The sequence below is a fragment of the Charadrius vociferus genome, unplaced genomic scaffold (assembly GCF_000708025.1).
Source record: "Charadrius vociferus isolate BGI_N301 unplaced genomic scaffold, ASM70802v2 scaffold758, whole genome shotgun sequence".
In the NCBI taxonomy this organism is placed as follows: Eukaryota; Metazoa; Chordata; class Aves; order Charadriiformes; family Charadriidae; genus Charadrius; species Charadrius vociferus.
Window position 1 is genome coordinate 2,576,675 of NW_009649934.1, and position 19,709 is coordinate 2,596,383.

General features: G+C 38.2%; 1 protein-coding gene across 1 annotated transcript in view; it reads left to right on the forward strand.

Moving 5' to 3' along the window:
- The window catches only part of DOCK3 (dedicator of cytokinesis 3), a 207,870-nt gene that overhangs the window by 126,052 nt on the left and 62,109 nt on the right, over nt 1-19,709 (forward strand). Inside the window, exons 16-23 of the mRNA XM_009891301.1 lie at nt 6,947-7,071; nt 12,429-12,591; nt 13,075-13,181; nt 13,900-14,071; nt 14,745-14,842; nt 16,808-16,891; nt 17,220-17,320; nt 18,634-18,715. Coding sequence (XP_009889603.1) covers nt 6,947-7,071; nt 12,429-12,591; nt 13,075-13,181; nt 13,900-14,071; nt 14,745-14,842; nt 16,808-16,891; nt 17,220-17,320; nt 18,634-18,715 — 932 coding nt within the window. The remainder of the gene's footprint in view (nt 1-6,946; nt 7,072-12,428; nt 12,592-13,074; nt 13,182-13,899; nt 14,072-14,744; nt 14,843-16,807; nt 16,892-17,219; nt 17,321-18,633; nt 18,716-19,709) is intronic.

The window sequence follows — 19,709 nt, forward strand, 5'->3', positions numbered from 1 at the left end:
AGTAAGTAGGTCTAGCTTTTCAAATAAATCTTCTTGGTCATGGGGTTTAACATTTTCACTTTCTTTTTTAATAAAAAATCCTTTCACCAGTAGACACTTTAACCAGTAAAATTTTGTAGCTGTGTCTTACACATAGTTTTCTTACCCCATTTTGTTTTCTGAACAGTAGCATTAGTTCCGATATCAAGCCCTCTTTTCCCTCACTCAGATATGAGTAACGTGAGTTGCAACATGAGCTGGTCGTCATTAAGAAATAAAGTGAAACCGGTCTTTATGTGCTTGTATCTTGCATGGTTATGCAGAACAAGAGTAATACCTACAAAATAACCATGCCCGTCTTCATTTCTAATGATGAGATGTTCTTCGTTTCCTTCTGTGTTGTGATCTGAGAAGAGCATCGTAAAGGCTTTAATTATCTTTTTTGTCCGAATCAGAAGGGATTCAGTCAAACCAGCCTCATGAAGAGGTGCACTGGGTTTTTGTTCATTTGTGGTGGGTTTTTTTTCTTTTCTAAATTGCTACTGGGTTTAAGACTGTCCATCTGATCCTGGCAATTTTACCTTTCCCCAGAGATAAAAGCAATGAGGCATGTGCTGCTTGCCTTTTGGATTGCAGCTTTATTTGTATACAGAACTTGCTGATCAGAAATCTGTTGCATAGGCATGGCGTTTGTCAGTTCCCCAAAGGACATCCCTTCCCTTCCCCGTGTGCTGATAAGTATTCTGTCTTTTACTTTGATCCTCTGATGAAAAGTGCATGCTTCATCTTCGACTTGTGAGTGACGTTTCTCTTTTTTCTCTCTCCTTGTCTTAATTTCCTGGCTTCTCTCCCTTTCCTTTCCCTTTATTCTCTCTCCTTTCTTTCTGATGCAGAGATGAAGATAGTTGGGTGTAAGTTTCTGCTTTTCTGTGTAATGTCTGCTTATTGCTTGCTTTTTCCCATTTTCATATCTTCCATGGAATGTTGGGGATTGGCAAAGGTAACAAATCATGACGTCGTAGGGGAACTGGTAATAGAGGGGCGTAGGCTTTGTCTTACCAGTCTCTCTTCATACCACTGTGTTTCAGACAAATTTAGTAGCTGTGACAGATGAATTGGGAGCAAAGGTGAGAAACATCTCAGCATCTGTTCTGTCAGTGAGCACAAAGTCATGGCAAAAATACATTAGGAAACAGACATGGTAAAATCCATCAGCTGTTCTCAGAACGTTCATGGCAAGAGAGTCAACGAGACTAAAAGACATAATTATTACATGATTATCCCCCAACAGCATTTAGGAGACTAAAAATAAATTTTTGTCATTAATAAACTTGCAGAAATGGAAAGTTAAAATAATAAGCTGGAGGAGGTAAAAAAAATAAAAATCAGCTTACTACTACGAAGGGAAACTTGTTTCAGGGGAATCATTGAATTTAAAAAGAGCATTGTATGAATTCCTTTCTAGACATAGAAGTTGAACAATGGATAGCAAATAAATTAGTAAGTATTGTTTGTTCCTTTTCCGTGAAACAATTGTGTTCTGTTTGCTGAAAGCTAGAGTAACGCGGAGTTAAACTTGCATAATGTTCTCTTTATAGGATAATTTAATTTGCCATGCAGGCAGTAGATAAAAGCTCTGTTTCCCCTTTCTGCTGTAATATTGCTCGCAATAATCATAGAATCGTCTAGGTTGGAAGGGACCTTTAGGATCCTCGAGTCCAACCATCAGTGTTAAGAGTTGCATGCTGTAACTATTTCAGGAATACAGGCCTTAAAAAAATTAGTGGCGGTGTGGTGAAGGGGAAGAGAAATAAACTGCTGCAGTGGACCTAAAGTGATCGCCAGAGACTGTCTGACCATACCGGGCTGCTTCATTTTAACAGACACGTAGTATCACAGTGGGCAGTACAGCAGAGCTTTACACCAGTGTCAAACGTGTCATCACTGTTAAAGCGAGGGAAAATCATGCAGCGTGAGGCACGGCACTCTTAATCTTTTGTGACACAGTTGAGAACAAGACCAAATGGTGATCCAGAAAGAAGGCCAGAGAGCGTTCGAGACGCTTCCCACACACTGCGCTATGTCAGTTTTTTCATTTAGTCCATTTGTTTTGTAAAAATAACGTGATGGTCACAAAGCTGATTGTGGGCCTCGTTTTATTAACCTCCTCTGTTAACCTCCTCTGTGTTGAAATTACTGCACTTCAGTAGTAGTTGCATATTTTTCATTTGGAGAAAGTTAGAACTTTAAGGGTGTATTATGCTGTTTGAGATCAGAAGGCGATCACTGGCGCGCTGCTCTTGCGCAGTGGCCTCCAGAGGTACTGCAGAGAAGAGCTGTCCCTCAAGGGAACGTCTGCTTCGATATGATGCTCTTGGCCAGAAGGAAGAGCAGTTACTGCTGTAAAGAGCTAGAACAAATATAGCCAAAGCACATTCTAACTCTGTCCATGAATATAAATAGTCTACAGTTCATAGTTAAAGATTTTACTTGCTTGCTGCATCTTTGACAGAGCCAAACTCTTAGCGGTTTAACTGCTGTAACTTCACTTGAGTCAGTGGGGTGATGCTAATTTACTCGAGTTGTGAGAATGTTCATTTATATATAGGGCATAAATGTATGGGTTTGTTTTTTCTTCATAAGCCATTGGGGGAGATAGTCCGAGTGTCCTTCTTGCCCACTCACGCTCTGGGGGTTGTTGGCACTCTTCTGTACAATGCCAGTATTTGCAAAACGCTGCTCAACCCAGTGATGTTAGAGAGTTGGGTAGACAGTGTATCACAGTGGTGGGCCCTACGGAAATAAGGACCATCTCAACAATTTAACAAACACAGACATAAATACTGGTTTTTATAGACAGATTGGTCTTGATATCCTTGGCTGCCTAAATTGTAAAAGACTAAACTTTCAGTTTTAAAAAGTCCAGTGAAGACTCTGTGGATAAATACAGTTATTTTACTAAGTTACTTGAAACTCGAGCTGCACCTCCAGAGTGTTGTGAGCTGCCACTTTTCCCCAGCTCACGGGGGTACGGTGCGTGTCCCTTACGGGTTCACAGAGTCACAGAACACCGACGTCTGAGGAAACAAATTCGCTGGAATTGAGATGTCAGAGATTTGTTTGTCTCTTTCTCCTGCAGGAGTTTGTGTGAACTCTGTAACCTTTTTTGACGCAGTATTCACCTGTGTAAAACAGGGACCTTTCGTGCTCTCAGTGTACAAAATCTTTTAGGATCCCCAAATAAAAAGTGTTAGATTAAATGCAGACAGTTTCTGTAAGTTGTTACTACTTTGCTGTTCAGGTAACTGTCTTCTAGTGGAAAACCTACAAATCTTACGAGGATGAATCTCCCTCTTATTCTCATAGACACTAGACGATTATTGGCCATTGGACTGCTTAATGTTTCTATGTCTTAAAAATGAAAAATAAGTATTTGGAAGTCTTCCAGTACATTATCCTGTAAGCACAAAGTCAATACATGGCCTATATAGCCCTTTCCATCACTCCTTTTTTTTTTTTCCCCCGTTACCATTAAAATAGTTTCAGGTCATATGAGAAAGATTTTTATTTCAGTATAAGTGAAACCCCCAAAGCTGTAATTTATGATTTATAATTTAAACAACAGTTTTACATTTGATGCAAGGCTTTGTAAATAGGTTAAAACAAACAAAAAAAATCCCCATAAAGATGAGGGGAGGGTAAAGGAAGAGCTGCATAACACATCAGAAAATAATTCTTTTTTTATAATTGTGAAAAATACTGGCGTTCAAGACATTTCATAAAGAGTGAATCTCAGTAATCGCATTTGTAAAAACTGCATGTATTTTATGCTAAAAAGCAGTTTAAATTTGATTTTAAGTTAAAAAAAATTGTAGCGAGATGGGCTGTAAAACAAATACCATTCTGAGAACTCTCATTAGGTTTTCAGTTCATCCTTGACAGCCATCTAACCCAGAGACCTCGGCTTAAAATGTCACCCGCAGGTTTTCGTCTATAAATACTTTTGGCCCACTGGCCTTCTAGCACTTCTTTATTCCCGTACTAACGATAGGAGGCCACAGCTAACCCAGTTTTGTGCTCTGCACTGCTCTGTTGGTGGAGATGCGAGCTGGTGTAGCGCGCTATTTTTTCTCTCAAAACGCGCGTTACTGTCACTTCAGAGCCAGTACTCTGCGCAGTACTTTGCCACGCAGAGGGCATGAATTGTCTGGTCTGTTAAACAAGTTCTTTATTTATCTCTTTCTTTTTGCAATGGCATTAAATATGAGAAAAGCTCTATCTGCCAAGATTTTGACTTGTCGTTCTGTGCTAGAGCTGACAAGGATCACAGGGATGGTACCGATCGCACTTTCTGCGTAGTCACACGCGAGCTGCACTGTGCTGTCTGTTTGTGCGCTTGTGTGGTGCAGAATGTTTTCTTTAGCCTTGCAATTTGCATTCTCAAAATAAAATTTTTAATAAACTGCCCTCTTCAAGCATTTGCTGTAGTTTCTGTGCTGCCCATTAGTGCATCTGAGCTCAAACCCCTCAAAAGCAGTAGCAATTGGAGGAAAAAAAGTGGCTTGCCAGGACTCGGCAAGAGATGTGGTTAATCAATATGTTGGAGCAAAGAGATATTTCTTTGTAGTGAGGTTATTTTCACTGAAATAAACAGAAGTGTTTCAGTTTGTAGTTTTAACTTGATTTTCAAGAAACAGGTGGGCTCCATACCTGATAATTAAATGCTTTTTGTCTTTGCTTGATACGTTTAACTTTCCTATTTTTACTATATGTAATGACCTTTCCTGTTTTTTTAAGATTCACTAGACAATATTTCTACAAGACAATGTGCACCATTCTAGTTCACTAAAATACCTTTTTTCTTAATTTTGATGCAAATCCAGTGGTTTTAGATTCCTCTACCCCCCACCCCAAAGGCATTTTTTAATTAGTGCAGTAATATCCCTCTTGTTAAGCTTAATAGAAGACAAGATGCTATATATAACGAAACGCTGCCTTTAATTTAGGCTGAAAAAAGATTTGCAATCTGACATTGGACTTTGTGTAGCCAGACTGTCTTCCAGAAAAGAGGTCATAAATAGGAAACTCCAAAATGCTAATTATAGTGAGTACAATTAATTTCTATTAAGAGTTATAGCATATAAATTGAATCTTTTCCCCTCACTGTGCAAACTGCTCGGGAAAAGGGATGGAGTCTGTTAAGCAGGAGCGTTTTCAAAACAAAAGTCCCCACTTAAATTATCTTTTGTGATGAGTTTTGTATTTCCTTGATATTCCTATAGCCGGCATATAGGTAGCTTAGCTTGATTTTATCAGCGAGATAATTTTCTCTGTTGTTGTGGACTGTGGAGTGTTGCATTTGATGACTATTCTTTGATGAGGAAAAAACAGATCAAATATTTGAGGTCTTTCACCAGCCTCTCGCTGTCATCTTTTTCCCGCTAATGAACCGTAGCGTTTCCAGACCTCTAACTGTGAGGTGTTTCAAGCAGTCAGCTCTGTGTGAATCCACAGTGAGAGTGAGGTTGATGGAAAAAGGAGGACATTTTGCATACAGATTTCCATTCATAAAGAGTTCCTGGCAGAAAGCACAATGTCAGCTACAGAGCTGTATTTTTTCCGTGCTTAAAAAGTTGTACTTCCATTTTTATTTCTGGAGGTAAAGGCAGGATTGAAAGCTTTTATTGTTTGTCCCTACAGTAGATTAAGGAACAAATTCTGTGGGGTTATAGACTTCAAGAAGAATTTGAAGTGCTGCTTTGACAGACACAAAAGGATATCCCTCACTGCCCGAAAGCAAATGCTGCCTATTTCCTTGTGCTTCTGATTAATAAACAGATTTAACTGCATCAGCTTCTCCAAGTACTGGGGTGGAAGAAATCAGACATTCAAGGAGTCTCTGCTTTGCTGGATAACCATTCCGTTCCTTCATTATTTCAGTCTTTTGAAGCTGCTTAGCAAAATACTTGCCTTGAAAGGGTTTAATTTTTTTGTTGTTTTAATTGTTTTTGTATTTTTATCTATTGCCCTTTAGTATCTTTGCCTTTGTGGCAAGCAAATAAAAAGAAGTTCTAAGTGAGCCATCATGAAATGGCAGCAGTAACTAAATCTTACAGAAAAATAGGTGCTACCTGCTGTCCCTTTGGTGCAGCTTTAGAATTGACTGCATTAGTTTTGAAAGCAGAGTTTCCCAAATGAGATTCTCAAAAAAAAAAAAAAAAAAAGGGGGGGGGGGGACCTTGTGTCTGTCAAATTCAGGATAACAAGATGCTGAGATAGATGCTAGCATTTGTATTTCTGAATATGGTCATTTGCTCTGAATGCTCTTGAAAATAAGGTAGCATGAAACTGGCAGGTATCCATACTGCCCGCTTCCTTATATTCGTGCATATGGACACCTGGGGCTAGCCAGAAACCTCGCCAAAAAAAAAAGTAATAATTCCTTCTTAATCCATCTGAACTGAATTACAACCAGGTTTGCAAAAAGGCTGCTTTTATTTTATTGCTGTGTTAAAAAGAAATTATGAAAAGATAGAAAATACTTGAAGAAGAGCTAACCGAACATAATTTTCTGCTGATCATCAAAAAATACTCATTTGTATTAAAATATATTGGAAATAGGAAGTCTGATGTAAATGATGTTTTGTCAGGCTTAGCTTGATACTTCCAAATCCGCTAACTAGGCAGAGTCGTAGAAGGCTTTTTCCCCTTCCCCACTTACACACAATAAGAGCAAGTACTGATCCCAAGTTCACACTTAATAAAGGCATTACTAACAACGGTCTGGTTTTATGCATTGATGTTAAAATGTTCATCTTTATTAACAATTAACTTGCTGCTTGGAATGATTTGGGCGTAAAATAGTCTTGCAGAACACAGAACGTGGTTTGCAGAATCAAAATGTGTTGCGCACGGCACTGAGTCTTCCATGTTGAATTCGAGTATGTGGCTCCACTCTTTACTGTAGGTGATATACGCAATGACTTATACCTGACGTTAGAGAAGGGAGACTTCGAAAGAGGTGGGAAGAGTGTGCAGAAGAACATTGAAGTGACCATGTACGTGCTCTATGCGGATGGAGAAATCTTGAAGGTAGGTCCTTTTTTCCTCTTTGAGCTTCAGATGCAATCTGTTTGCTGCATGGACGTGTTCTCTTGTTTTGTTGTCCTTGATGCACGGGAAGTGCTAAACTAACACTAGATCATACTTTGGTTTTGGTAAGTTTTTAAACTATGTATCATGCTGAAGGAAGTGGTCAGTTACAAATTTGAAAGAATTTGGATTACATTCCCTATATGTGATAGGGGACTTGGAGAAAATATTCATAAACTGAAAAGCTTATGTAATTTCAAAATGTGATGTTAGTGGCTATGGTAAAAAGAAAATTTAGCATAACTGTAGTCAGAAAGAACTGAAGAGCATATGACAAATAGCTAAAATTAAATAATGTGTCATACATGATGATGAAATGTGATTACGAAGACAGACTTTTAAATCTTGAGTTGTTGGAGTTACGGTACTGAACGTAGTTTTGGAAAATAAATTTGGGTTGCCTTGTTTCCAAGACCTTAGCTGGATGGCTCCATCCCAGCTGTGTTTGGTGATGTTTAATGTTTTTCTTTCTTCCTCTGTTTTTATTTCTAGTATTATTGAAGAGAAGTCAGCTTTGTGTGGGGTGGGAGGGTGTGAGGATAGAGAAGTAAATGGAAAGTATTTCGACATAAACATCTACCAGAAATAACTTCCTTCTACTTTTTTGTTTTACCTCCACTGCAATAAAATGCCCTTTGTAGCCATTATCATAGGAGAGTCTAAACACCAAAGTGTTTTAGCACCAAACTCATTGCCACTTTTTTTTTTTTTTTAATTGAAAGGAGAACTTTTCCTTCATTATTACAGTTGCTTGTGATTTTATTAAAAGTAAAGTATATGTCTTGTAAGGAACTGGTTTGTGCTCATAGCTGTTGCAGGAAGATCACAGTCCTTTTCTGTTTGATTGCATTAGGCATACCTTTCAAGTTGAGCCATGTATTTTTAATCACTGCTTTATTTCACAGCAGTCTGCCAAAGACCAAAGTAGGCCTTTAGCCTCTAAACTGCAATATCAGCCTCTTCAAATGCTAACATACCTAATGGTAGCTAATTACACTGTAACTGTGGCTAATGATTAAGTATAAAAGCCATATAATTTCTAGACATTATCAGTCTTAACTTCTTCTGTGGTTTTGGTTGGAATGGTCATTCACACATACTAAGTTATCTTTTTCTTACCTGTGCCTGTTACTACTACTGTAACAGTGCTTCAGGTTCTATGTGGGACAGTGGAATAGTGAAATAGTAAAATAGTGAATGGTAAAAGGTAGTTAATCTGATTAGAAAAAAGAAAAACCAAACAGGTGAACATTTGTTATAAAGGAGAGACTTTACATATAAAGGGGTTTTTGTGTTTTTTAAATTTGAGCCACATATTTAGGAGAAAATCTGTATACCAGTTTTTGTTATTGCTCCTCTCTATAGTTGCAGTCAAAGCAACAAAGATACTTGGTTTACATCAGGGGGATCTTTGGTTCATAACGTCTAATGATACCTAAGGTCCACTGTATTTCAGGCACACAGACACTAAAATTCTTCTACTTAGGAAATACTCAAAAGTGTAAGCTAGCATATCTACTGAAAAATAAGTAAAAGGGCCATCAAGGACAACAGAAGCTGAACTCTGCTTCCCTTTAATTTGAACGCATTCTCATGGCTTAGGTACATTTGCGTTCTCTTGTAACTGCAAAATAGAACTAAAAAAAACCACATATAAAACTGAATATCAGTTGAACTGAATAGAGAGGCATAGTTCAAAAGTGCTAAATGACAATTTGAAGGAATAATGACATGCACGTAAGAGAAAGAAGCAGCTATTTAGAATTGAGTTTGGAAGCTAATCACGTCTCCTTTTTTATCACTGCCATAGTTTCTACATGATTTAAAAATTCTGCAAATTCATCTACTGCATCAAAGCAAATGAGAGAGCCATCTGGAATTCTTATTTAGTGGGTTATCTTACAACTCAACGGTAACATCCTTGTCCTTGTAGAAGACAATTGACCCTTTTAGGTGTACATGGCTGCTCTAAGTCTATAGAAATGCCCTGAAAGTTATAAGGATTCAGCTCTTTAAACTGTAGATTTCCCGTTTGTCTCAACTTTCAGAATGCAGATTTCAGTTGTAGAATACAGGCAAACTTGGTGCTCAAAATCTTCCCTGTGCTTCAGGTGAAAAGCCCTGAGAACAAAATGCTCCATCAGTTCTAACCATCCCACTTGTGCAGTGGGTTTTGGTAAGTCCAGGTATCCATTTCCCTAAGACTTAACACAGGTCTGTTACTCTGGGTTGTTTCAGTATGTCACTAAATGTTATACCTTTTATATTAGGAATTTAGTTTTAAACCCTAGATGGCTTATTTTTCACTGTAACCATCTCGTTTATGTAATCTTCTGTATGGACACCTGGAGCAGCATGTGATGACCTGCCACTTTCCATTAGGAGGGAGGTGGTTTCACCCAAAGACAGAATTTCATTCCTAAATGAAGCAGCTGTAATTAGACTGCTAGATCAGGACTTCCATTTCAATAATTCAGCATAATCTAAAAGAAAATACTAAAGACTGCAACAAGAGGAGTCTAATAACATTTTAGTATCAATGTTAAGAATAAGGTGTGTGTCGGACAGGGCTTGGTGCACTACTGATGAAGGGAATTGCCTTGTTTGTGTTCCCTGGCCCCTGAGTGATCACCTGCATGACCCATGGTTGCTTTCACAGTCCAGTGTAGCTATTTTCTTTTCTTCTATTTCATTTGTCTAATTATGACATTAATTTAATAACTTTCAGTAGGTGATATAGTAGAGAAACTAATAACAAACTCCAATTCAAGCTCACAGTAGTATGAGCTGAACTGTGAACTTTCAGAACGCTGAAAGTGTTATCATTGACCCAAAGCACTACTCTTCTTGGTTGAAATAACCTCTACTGTTCCTGGCCTATGGCCTTTCCAAAGCAGAGATTGCCGAATGAGGAAGTGTGTGCCGAGTTACACAGTGCGGTGGGGAAATTGCCACAAAATTTTCATCTGAGAGTGGAATAAAATCTCTAAACTTTTCCTGACCGGCAGCACAACCCAAATCTGAGTTATGCCTTTGTGAAGATTTTAGCAGAACCATACACAGCATTAATGAGAATATGCTGTCTGTCTCAAATCCGTATTACTGTTGAGTATATCTTGGTCCAGAAATAGTGCTATTGAAAGCAGTGAAAATATTCCCATAATATGGTACTGTGCGAAATGAAAATGAGTATTTCCTTTACAAAATCGTCTTATTCAATTGTTAGTATCTTTCAATGTAGTCTGAAAAATAAAAAACCTTGACGCATTTCTCACTCTTCTTTCTGTTCCAGTAGCAGGAATAGCTATCGATTGCGGGGCATACCTTAAGCAATAAAATTATTACCTGATACTTCTTCTGGTTTAGCTTCCCTTACTTGCCTCTGCCCTCTAATTCGCCTACATTTTTGGGTCTCATGGTAACTCGGTGTACAGAGACTAGTTTCATGTTTATATTTTGCAGATCACAATTCAGAATTAAAGATTAAACAATCCCTCCTCCTCAGACTACAGATCATAGTGTAAATGCATAGAAACTACATTAACCACTAGAAGAAAAGACGCTTCATCTATTTATTTAAAGTTGATAGCATGAAACAGCATTCAAAGGCTGACCCTTCGGCTGCCAAGGCAGGTCATTTTTTGAGGCAACAGAAGAAAGCTCCCATGAAAACTTGGAGTTTTACTGTACCTTATAGAAGAAATACAAATACTACTTTACTTTCTCCTGAGAACCTAATGCAGAATGAGGTTTTGGAATTGCTGTGTTGAAGCCCAACTCATTACTCTTATCAAAAGAATATAACCGGGATGTTGGAGGCATTCTGGTTTTTAGTGCTGCCACCACTACTCTCACTCCGACCTGCTCATATCTGCAGCAGTTAACTCTTGTTGCTGTATTTAAATAATAACCTTTTTGCCGGATTGTGACACATACCATGTGGTTACTAAGACTTACTTGAGAGGACTGAGTATTCTGAGTATAAGCTACAGTCATTCAGTTTGGATCAGAGCCTTTGCACTGAATCTCTGCCCAGGGAGGCTGGTCGTGCATTGAATCCCAAAATTCCAGAGAACTTTCTGTTCTTTCTGGGCTATCACAAATTCTTAACTTTCTCGAAGCCAGAGGAATATTACCACAGGTTGAACTAACTGGGTCTGGTTAATGGGATAGACTTGACTTGATAGTCCCTTCATTACGGATGAGAAAAATCAAATCAACATCGTTGGTATTTTCTTGGAATAGAATTTAGAGGTGCCCTTGGGAAATGATCGGTAGTTCTCCCTGTCATGATACTCTTCCATGTGGGGTGTTCTTGTGTCAGAATATGTATTGTGTGTGTCATTTTAGGTCTGCTTAGCTTCTGTTTCTTCCTGGATTCATTACCCTTAGAGATGCTAAAAGTGAAGAATATCTAAGATGTCTCTTTTTGCTGCATGGTTTTGTAAGATAACACATGTAAGTGTTAGGTCTAGAACATGGGTTAGTGCCTATATAAAAAAAATGTGCTTTCTGCTCCATGTCTTCTTTGCAAAGGACCTTGTACTGGCTTTATTTCAGGACTTCAACGTTTCTCCTAACTTCCTGCACTTGTGTTGTGGCTAAGGATTTCTAGATTTCCTAAATAATAACAATTCATGTTTTTCTTCGTCTGTATTTTGAGAATTTTGGTCAAGTTTTCTAAGCTTTTTATATCTAAAAGCAGAAATTTAGATCCCATATTTTTAGGTGATGACTATTCAACAGGAATTCTTTGCTTGCCACTAATGAAGTAACTGGATCAGAATTTCCGGGATATGTGTTGAGGCTGCATGGTTGTAGTTTCAGGAGGCCAACATTTTTAAAAGCTTGAGAAGTTTAGGTATTCCTTCTGAACTGAGACACTGAAGCAGAAATCTGATTAGATGGTATTTTCAGAAAAGTCTAATATTACAAGTGATGGTCCTATTAGGTTCTTTTTTTCTTGGACTTGTCTTTATATATTTGAACTTACGTGTTTAATATATCTACTCTATGCTTGATAGAAAACTTAGCTTAAATAATAACTTAAATAATAGCTTAAGATACTGGAATTCATCCAGTATTGTAGGTCTCCTAGCTCATCTTTTGACCCAAAACACAGTTTAAAGATCTCTTCAAAAATGTCAGGTTTCATTGTGTCTGAGTTTCTGCTTCTGACTCTTCTTTTATGTCTACAGAAAGCTATGAATTATATAAAGGTTATCACCGTGTAATAAAATGACTCATCTGTGGTGATGTGATGTCTTTTAATCTTAAATTGTTTTCTTTTGTTCCAGGACTGCATCAGCCTGGGCTCAGGAGAGCCAAGCCGGAGTGCATACCACTCTTTTGTCCTTTACCACAATAACAGCCCTCGATGGGGGGAAATCATCAAGTTGCCCATCCCTATAGACAGGTTCCGTGGGTCTCACCTCCGGTTTGAGTTCAGACATTGCTCCAGTGAGTGCAAAATATAACCAAGAGAAAACCAAAAAAGCTGGGGTCTTTCCATTGTCAATGTGTCAGCGGGTGGAAAGCAGGAAAGGGCTGCCAACTTAAAATACAGTGAAGGTGCACTGCTAATTAGCAGCTTGCTAATTTATTGCATTTATTAAACAGCACTTCAGAAACATCACGAACAATCAGTGCAGGGCAAAACATTTTGTAGATGTTCTCCCCTGCTGTTCTTTTGCTGTGTTTCCCTGTAGAATGTTTTCTTTACAGTATGTACATTCTATATTTTACTATGATCACCATGTTTGTGTTTGTTTTGAGGCTTGTTGATCATTTGCATAGAATTAAACATAGTATATTATGTTATTTCTTACGTGGCCTGTGTGCTTTTTGTTAGGCATGCAGAGAAGTTAGTGAATAACCACATGGTATATACAGACAGACTGACTATGTACAAATACCGTTCCTTATTTCTATTTCTTGCTACAGCAAAAGACAAGGGAGAAAAGAAGCTCTTTGGGTTTGCGTTCACTCCATTGATGAGAGATGATGGCACAACCTTGTCGGATGACATCCACGAGCTTTATGTTTATAAGGTACCAATTCTTCTCTGTAGGCTTTTTACCTACTCATCTCTACTGCAGTTTAAATAAGTAATGGTCATTACATTATCTTTTTTTCCCCCTCATGAGAAGTATGTGAGGAACAGATTAATAGTAGTTTCAAAATATCATAAATTGCAAATCACATGACTAGGTATGGATACAGCCTTCTATTCTAGGTACAGCTCACCTTTTCCCTTCAGATAGTGATGATTTGTCTTCTGTTAATCCTGTCTATTTTAAATTCAAGCCTACTAGTGTTTGCCAGCATTCAGCAGTTTTACCAGCCTATGGCATTACTCTGCACCTTTCTATTATGAAAGTACGCTGTACTTCAGCTGCATCGTGTTACAATGCCACAGCTTGGCCACCCTGTAGCAAGAGGTCAGGGGGAGTTGTTTGCGGGTTTTTTCCTTCCTGCTGATCTTGGTTTATTTCTTCAGTATGATTTTCAGACAGCAGCACTAAGCTGTACAGTTGGAAGATCGTGGTAAGTTCTAAAGAGTCAGTGGTTAGGAGACCACGCTTTCTAGAGCTGGGTCTGGTTTGTGTATGTACAGGTGCTGAAGGTGGTAAGCACACCTTTTTCTTAGAAGTGTTTTTGTGCACCCAAAAGATCAATAAAAGTACTGTTAAGCAATTATAGTCAGGGTTTGAGTATGTGGAATGAGACAGACAAGGTAAAATTCCATTTCTTGTCCTGTACCTGCAGTGTGATGAGAACAGCACATTTAACAATCACGCGCTGTACCTGGGGCTGCCGTGCTGCAAAGAGGACTACAATGGCTGCCCCAACATCCCTTCCAGCCTCATTTTCCAGCGCAGCACCAAAGAGACCTTCTCAGTCTCCACGCAGCTTTCTTCTACCAAACTGACCCAGAATGGTAAGTAGCTGATCCTTCAAAACTGCCCAAGGCAACAGGGATTATGAAAAAGAGAGATAAGATGTGTGTGCTTGTGCTCTGTTTATTTTACTAAAATATTCCTTTGTTACAATTTCATTATATGGATGCTTTTTTTTACTAACACTATTGAAATGAGCAGAAACTTATTTCCTCAAAAAACCAGGATATTGAAAGATGGCAGAGAAATTACAGACATTATTGTAAGTGCAAGAGAAGGGTAATATGTTAAAGCAAAGTTAATTTTCATTAAATGATTGAAGAACAAAAAATTCAATGTTAGCACTCCTACGTAAAGTTTGTTTTGTTCGGCTTTTACAGAGTTACTAAGTAAATAAAAATTTGTTATGACAGCGTCCCTGAAGCACAGGAAGGCAAAAGTTTTGTCCACAGTGCGGTGTCAAGTCACATAGGGGGGAAAAAAAGGCAGTCTTTACTCCTTTTAAAGTACTTTACCATTCCTCCATTCATTTCCTTGTTAGTAGTATTGGACTTACTCCATGTTTTCCTTCTTGTTTTCCCTTATGTATTTATTATTTCTGAGAAGTGTGAACTGCAGCTAGAGCAGAAATGTAACGTGTAATGCTGGTGGGTCTGGGGTTGCCATTCTTCCCTCCGCGTATGCATTCTAGCTCTTTCTCTCACTGTTCTGCAGTGGATTTGCTCGCCCTGCTGAAATGGAAAGCTTACCCCGACCGCGTGATGGATATTTTAGGAAGACTGAGACATGTCAGTGGCGAGGAAATTGTTAAGGTACTACATGAAATAACATTCTTTGGATGTACCTGTGACAGCAAGCGAGTCCAGACCTGCAGTGCACTTCTGAATGTTCCCTCTTGCTGTACTTTCTGATTCACGCTGTGAATTCTCAGAGTTTGAATTGGGATTTTATTTTGACCTGAAACTAAACAGGAAGATACAATCCAAAAATTAATGGATAGTTAGTCCTTAGGATCAAAATAGACCTAATCCTTATTAAAATTCCCTCACCCGCATGTGCTGCGAGTTCTCGCCACCAATTGTCCCACTCCGTGGGCCCGCTCCTGTTGAGCCGCGCTCTTGCTGGGGTAGACATCGCCACTGGCAGTGGTTTTGTGCAGACTCTGTTCCAATAGTATTTTCTGAAGGACGTTCTCTGAAATTGCGTGTGGGTGGTCACTTCTGGAGTGAAGAGAACAGAGCTGACTCACAAAACTTGGCCTTTTCAAACAGCTAGTAGAGTTGATCTGTATTTCCATTTTGAAAATATGTTCCAAACGTCTGTGTAGAGGAGAAAGAAATGTGCAACCTTGAAAGTGAAGTTTTGCTCAGCGGCCAATGAGCCATCCTGCAAAACCATTTTCCTGTCCCAGCACTGTGAGGTGGAGCAGTTGCCTGGAGCACCAGTTGCTGTCCACCACGTCTAACCTCTCCGTAACCTATCTGCGATCTGGACATTTCATCATGTTCTGTAACCACCTTCAGTCTGCGTGCCAGTCCTTTGTGCGACCTGAACTTTCTCAGGTCAAAGGAACTTCAAAATGCATTTGAATACTTGTGGCTCAGCAAAAAAAAAAAGTGCATTCCAGATATCCCGATATCCCTCTGGTCATTTTAGGTGTGCTGAGAACTATAAATCTAGAAGTAAAATGAGGTAATTTGTAATGACAAACAACCAAAGAGAAGAAACCACAGAGAAATCCCGTCACTTAATTTGTAGTTTATGATTAAAGCCACTTCACTGTAACTCATTTGACTGTTGCCATATCTTGAATGCTAGTTAACGATAACTTTGTAACAGTAACAGAAGAGAATACCCCGTTTGTGTTGGAATTCTTCAAGAATGTCGTGTTTTGTACACTTTGTTTGTGGGGCAGTACAAGTATCTGTTTTTTATAGACAAAAGCATAAAAAGATACAGACTAAATTAATCCAAGGGGAGAAGTAATTTATTCCCTCCCTAAATCAGCTGCCGTTTGGCACTGGAGTATGAAGAACAGAATGCAATAATTCAGAAAAGAAGAAATTCTGTCCTTTCAGAGACTTTATAAATCGTTATATTTTATTTCTTGTTTTCCATATCAGAAATTTAATTAGAATAGATTAAAAAAATCATGAGAGAATGTGCAGTTGACTAGATCATCAGCATTCTTCCGCAGTCCTCCTTTCTGAAGACTGTGCTTTCAGGAAAGAAAATTACTGAATTTCAGCATTCAGTCTTCTGGATGAAAGAAACAATTGTCAATATGTAACCTAACCAAATTAATGCTTGTTATAAAAGCTTTACTTTCTGTCCAAACCAAAAGTTTTCAATATTGAGCATAATTTAGAGCACCAGTTAATGTGCTTCCAAGTCTTAGATTTGATGATGAAGAGTGTCTGATACAACAGTGGCAAAACAACTTATTTTCATTCTCGTATCACTAGAGCGTAAGGCAGCACTTTTAGCTGGCTTACAGTGAAAGGAGCACTCAGTTATATTTCCAAATCAGGCATGTGGTACATTTTTCTTATTTTTTGTTTTTCTGTCATTTTTGTTTAGAAATATTCCTTGTAAAGAGAAAAATTCCTCTTAGTAAAAACAAATGAAAATCTGTCCCATCATATGGGTGAACGTGAAGTGGTTTGTCCTTGGCAAGTGTTTTGCAAAGATATCAAAATGTATGAAACAAAGCAGGGGGGAAATAACCTTCTTTTGAATACAACTGAATTTGAAATTGTTTATTCATGTCTTTTTAGTTCCTACAAGATATTCTCGACACGTTGTTTGTAGTTTTGGATGACAACACAGAAAAGTATGGTCTGTTGGTCTTTCAGTCTTTGGTAAGCTGCTGAATTGTTACTGTATCTCATGGTCAGTGAGTCTTAAGTTTCTTATTATCATGTTGCTGGTATTTTATTTCCATGAAATATAAAATATTCAGCTGGATCCAGCCTTATGTTTCCTGTAACAGTCTTGGGTGAGGATGGCAGGAGAGCCTCAACAATATTTGCTGTCACTTGGGACAAGCAAACAATGACATCCAATAACTCAACTACTGACTGTTTAAAGAAACTCATGTATTTCAGTGTTTTGTAGTTTGTGTAACTTGTTTATAGAAACCAGTGTGCAATTTTATTTAGTATGGGTTCACTTTTTCATCTCCCACAGGTATTCATCATAAATCTGCTGCGTGACAGCAAGTATTTCCATTTTCGACCTGTGATGGACACTTACATTCAGAAGCACTTTGCAGGAGCGCTGGCTTACAAGTAGGTTTTGTTTATCCGTCACTTCAGGAGATGGTATTAGCCAGCTTCAAATGATGTCACCATCAGGATCGCAACCTTGGTGGTAGCAGTGGTTTGCAGAAGTAGAACTACTCAGATGAAAGGTTGCCAGCTCAGTTATAGAGAGAAGCTGCTGAATGGCACCTGTGGCTGAGGATGAGCAGACTCTGGAACTTGTCTTGCTTTTCTGAACTGGCAAATCTTACCTTTTTTTTTTTTTTTTTAACTGAAGAGACACTGTCACTCAGCGACAACTCATTATCAGTCTGTAGTAATGAGCTACCAAGAGCATATACGTTTCTTGTCTAAAGAAGGATGTTGGGATATGAGACTTGTGTGAAAGCTTAGAGAACTAATTGTAATTTCCTCTTCCAAAGTAGACAGGTATTCCCATAAGATGATGACCTGTTTGATTAGAGTAAATGTATAATTTCAGTAGATCAGAAACTTAATATTCACTGTCACTTTGAAGATTCTGCCATATTTTTTAGTATTCTTTTCTGAGTTTTGCATCAGACAGGAAGACAGATTTTGAAAGCAGTAACAGTTATCATTGAGGTCTGTTTATCCTTCTAGACCATTTCTTTTGCACATTTGAGAATATTCTATCTTTGGCCACAGCATATAATTGGTTTTGATTGTTTTAAGGCGTTCACATTATAAAAAATAAAATATATCTTAAAAATATATTTTAAATCTTCTGTCAATGGCAGGTAAAAAACTGTAGATGGTGTACAACACTAGAAGCAGAGTAATGTTCAGAGAGTAAAAAGGTGTTCTGCTTTGTGTTAATTATCACCTCTTCCAGACAAAACAAATGATTTTTGGTAGTCTGTCTGAAATAAAACATGTTTTTAAAACAACTGTTTGAGATAGTCCAAATAGTATTGTGTACTCAGGAAAACAGATGCATGTATTTTCTCTGTGATCTTAGTTTCTAAAAACTGCTTATTTAGAGGAGATCTGGAATTTCTTACAAAAAAAAAAAAGCATATGTTTTGGTCTTAGAATTGTACTGCATGCCTTTATCAAAGCTATCTCTTTAATAACATGGTTTTGATGTTCTCTTAGGTTCCTCATGGTCTAAGTCAATTGCAGAGAAGAAATTATTTTCTGGTTTTGAAACTTAAATAAATGTATATATTATGTAAAATCAGTAGTTAGGACAGCTATAGCTGACCACTGAAATGGAGACAAATGAGACTATTTTATAGAATTCTCCCCAAAACTGTTTGTTGCCTAATTTTAAAATAGTGCTGAAGGTTCCCCTTCTTTTCACTGTTTGTTATATACAGAGAGCTGATTCGATGTTTGAAGTGGTACATGGACCGTTCAGCTGAGCTTGTACGCCAAGACCACATCCAGGAAGCCATGAGAGTACGTATCCAACGGGGGTATTTGTGTCTGTTCCGTCTGTGACTGCAAAAGGGCTGGGGAAGATGGATAGAAAAGCAAGGGTAGGCAGGCGCTGACTACTTATTTGTTTAACCGGAATTATTTTTTTAATATTTTGCCAAAATTTTAATTTTAGGGGGAGATTCACTCTTGTGCAGAAAAAAAAAAAATGGAAGAATTATGTCTCCTTAAGTCCTTCTGAAGCCATATGGAGAACTTAAGTGGCCCTTGCACTGAATATATATGCACTGACCACAAACGTGTGTCTGGGTGGTCTACACCTTGCACTTCAAGAAGCATTTATTTTAAATGTATTAGGCACAGGTGCTGTGGATCAAAGATATGCTGTTCATTTCTGGCATTGACACAGCTTCATTGTATTACTGGTTGAAGTTCAGGAGTATTTTAAGAAGCAGATAAATGAGCCTTTAACTGCATGGAAATTTTAACAGCTCTTATTGCACAGGACCTGAATCACAGTTTGGTGATGAGAGCATGATCTTGCAGGAAGGCACAGCTTTCTAATGGTGTGTGAAAAAAAGGGAATATTTTTGGTGCTATTGCAGAGAAGTCAGAGACTCACATACTAGTTTTATCACGTGTAGTTGTAAAACAGAAAGATGTTGTGTCAAGTACATAAATGCAAGATTCCAAATTTGCAGGAAGATATTTTGCTTTGAGTGAGCGTCCATCTGTAGCTGTGTACCGTGGGTAGGCTTGTGTCCAACCGTTTGAGGGTGGACACTTTCTGAACAAATAGCACTGGCAGAGAACAGCAGGGTTTTTTCTCACTTTTTCACATCAGTGCAAACTGAAGTGTGTCACAGGTGAAGCACACACCCATACATACACAGAGACTGTGCCTTGTGGATGTATTTATGCTTGTGTCTTGGCACATGTTTCAGACTTTATTATGGCTTTTTCTTTCTTCTTGTGATATTTTTGTTCTTTGTTTTGCCTCCTTTAGTCTAATTTA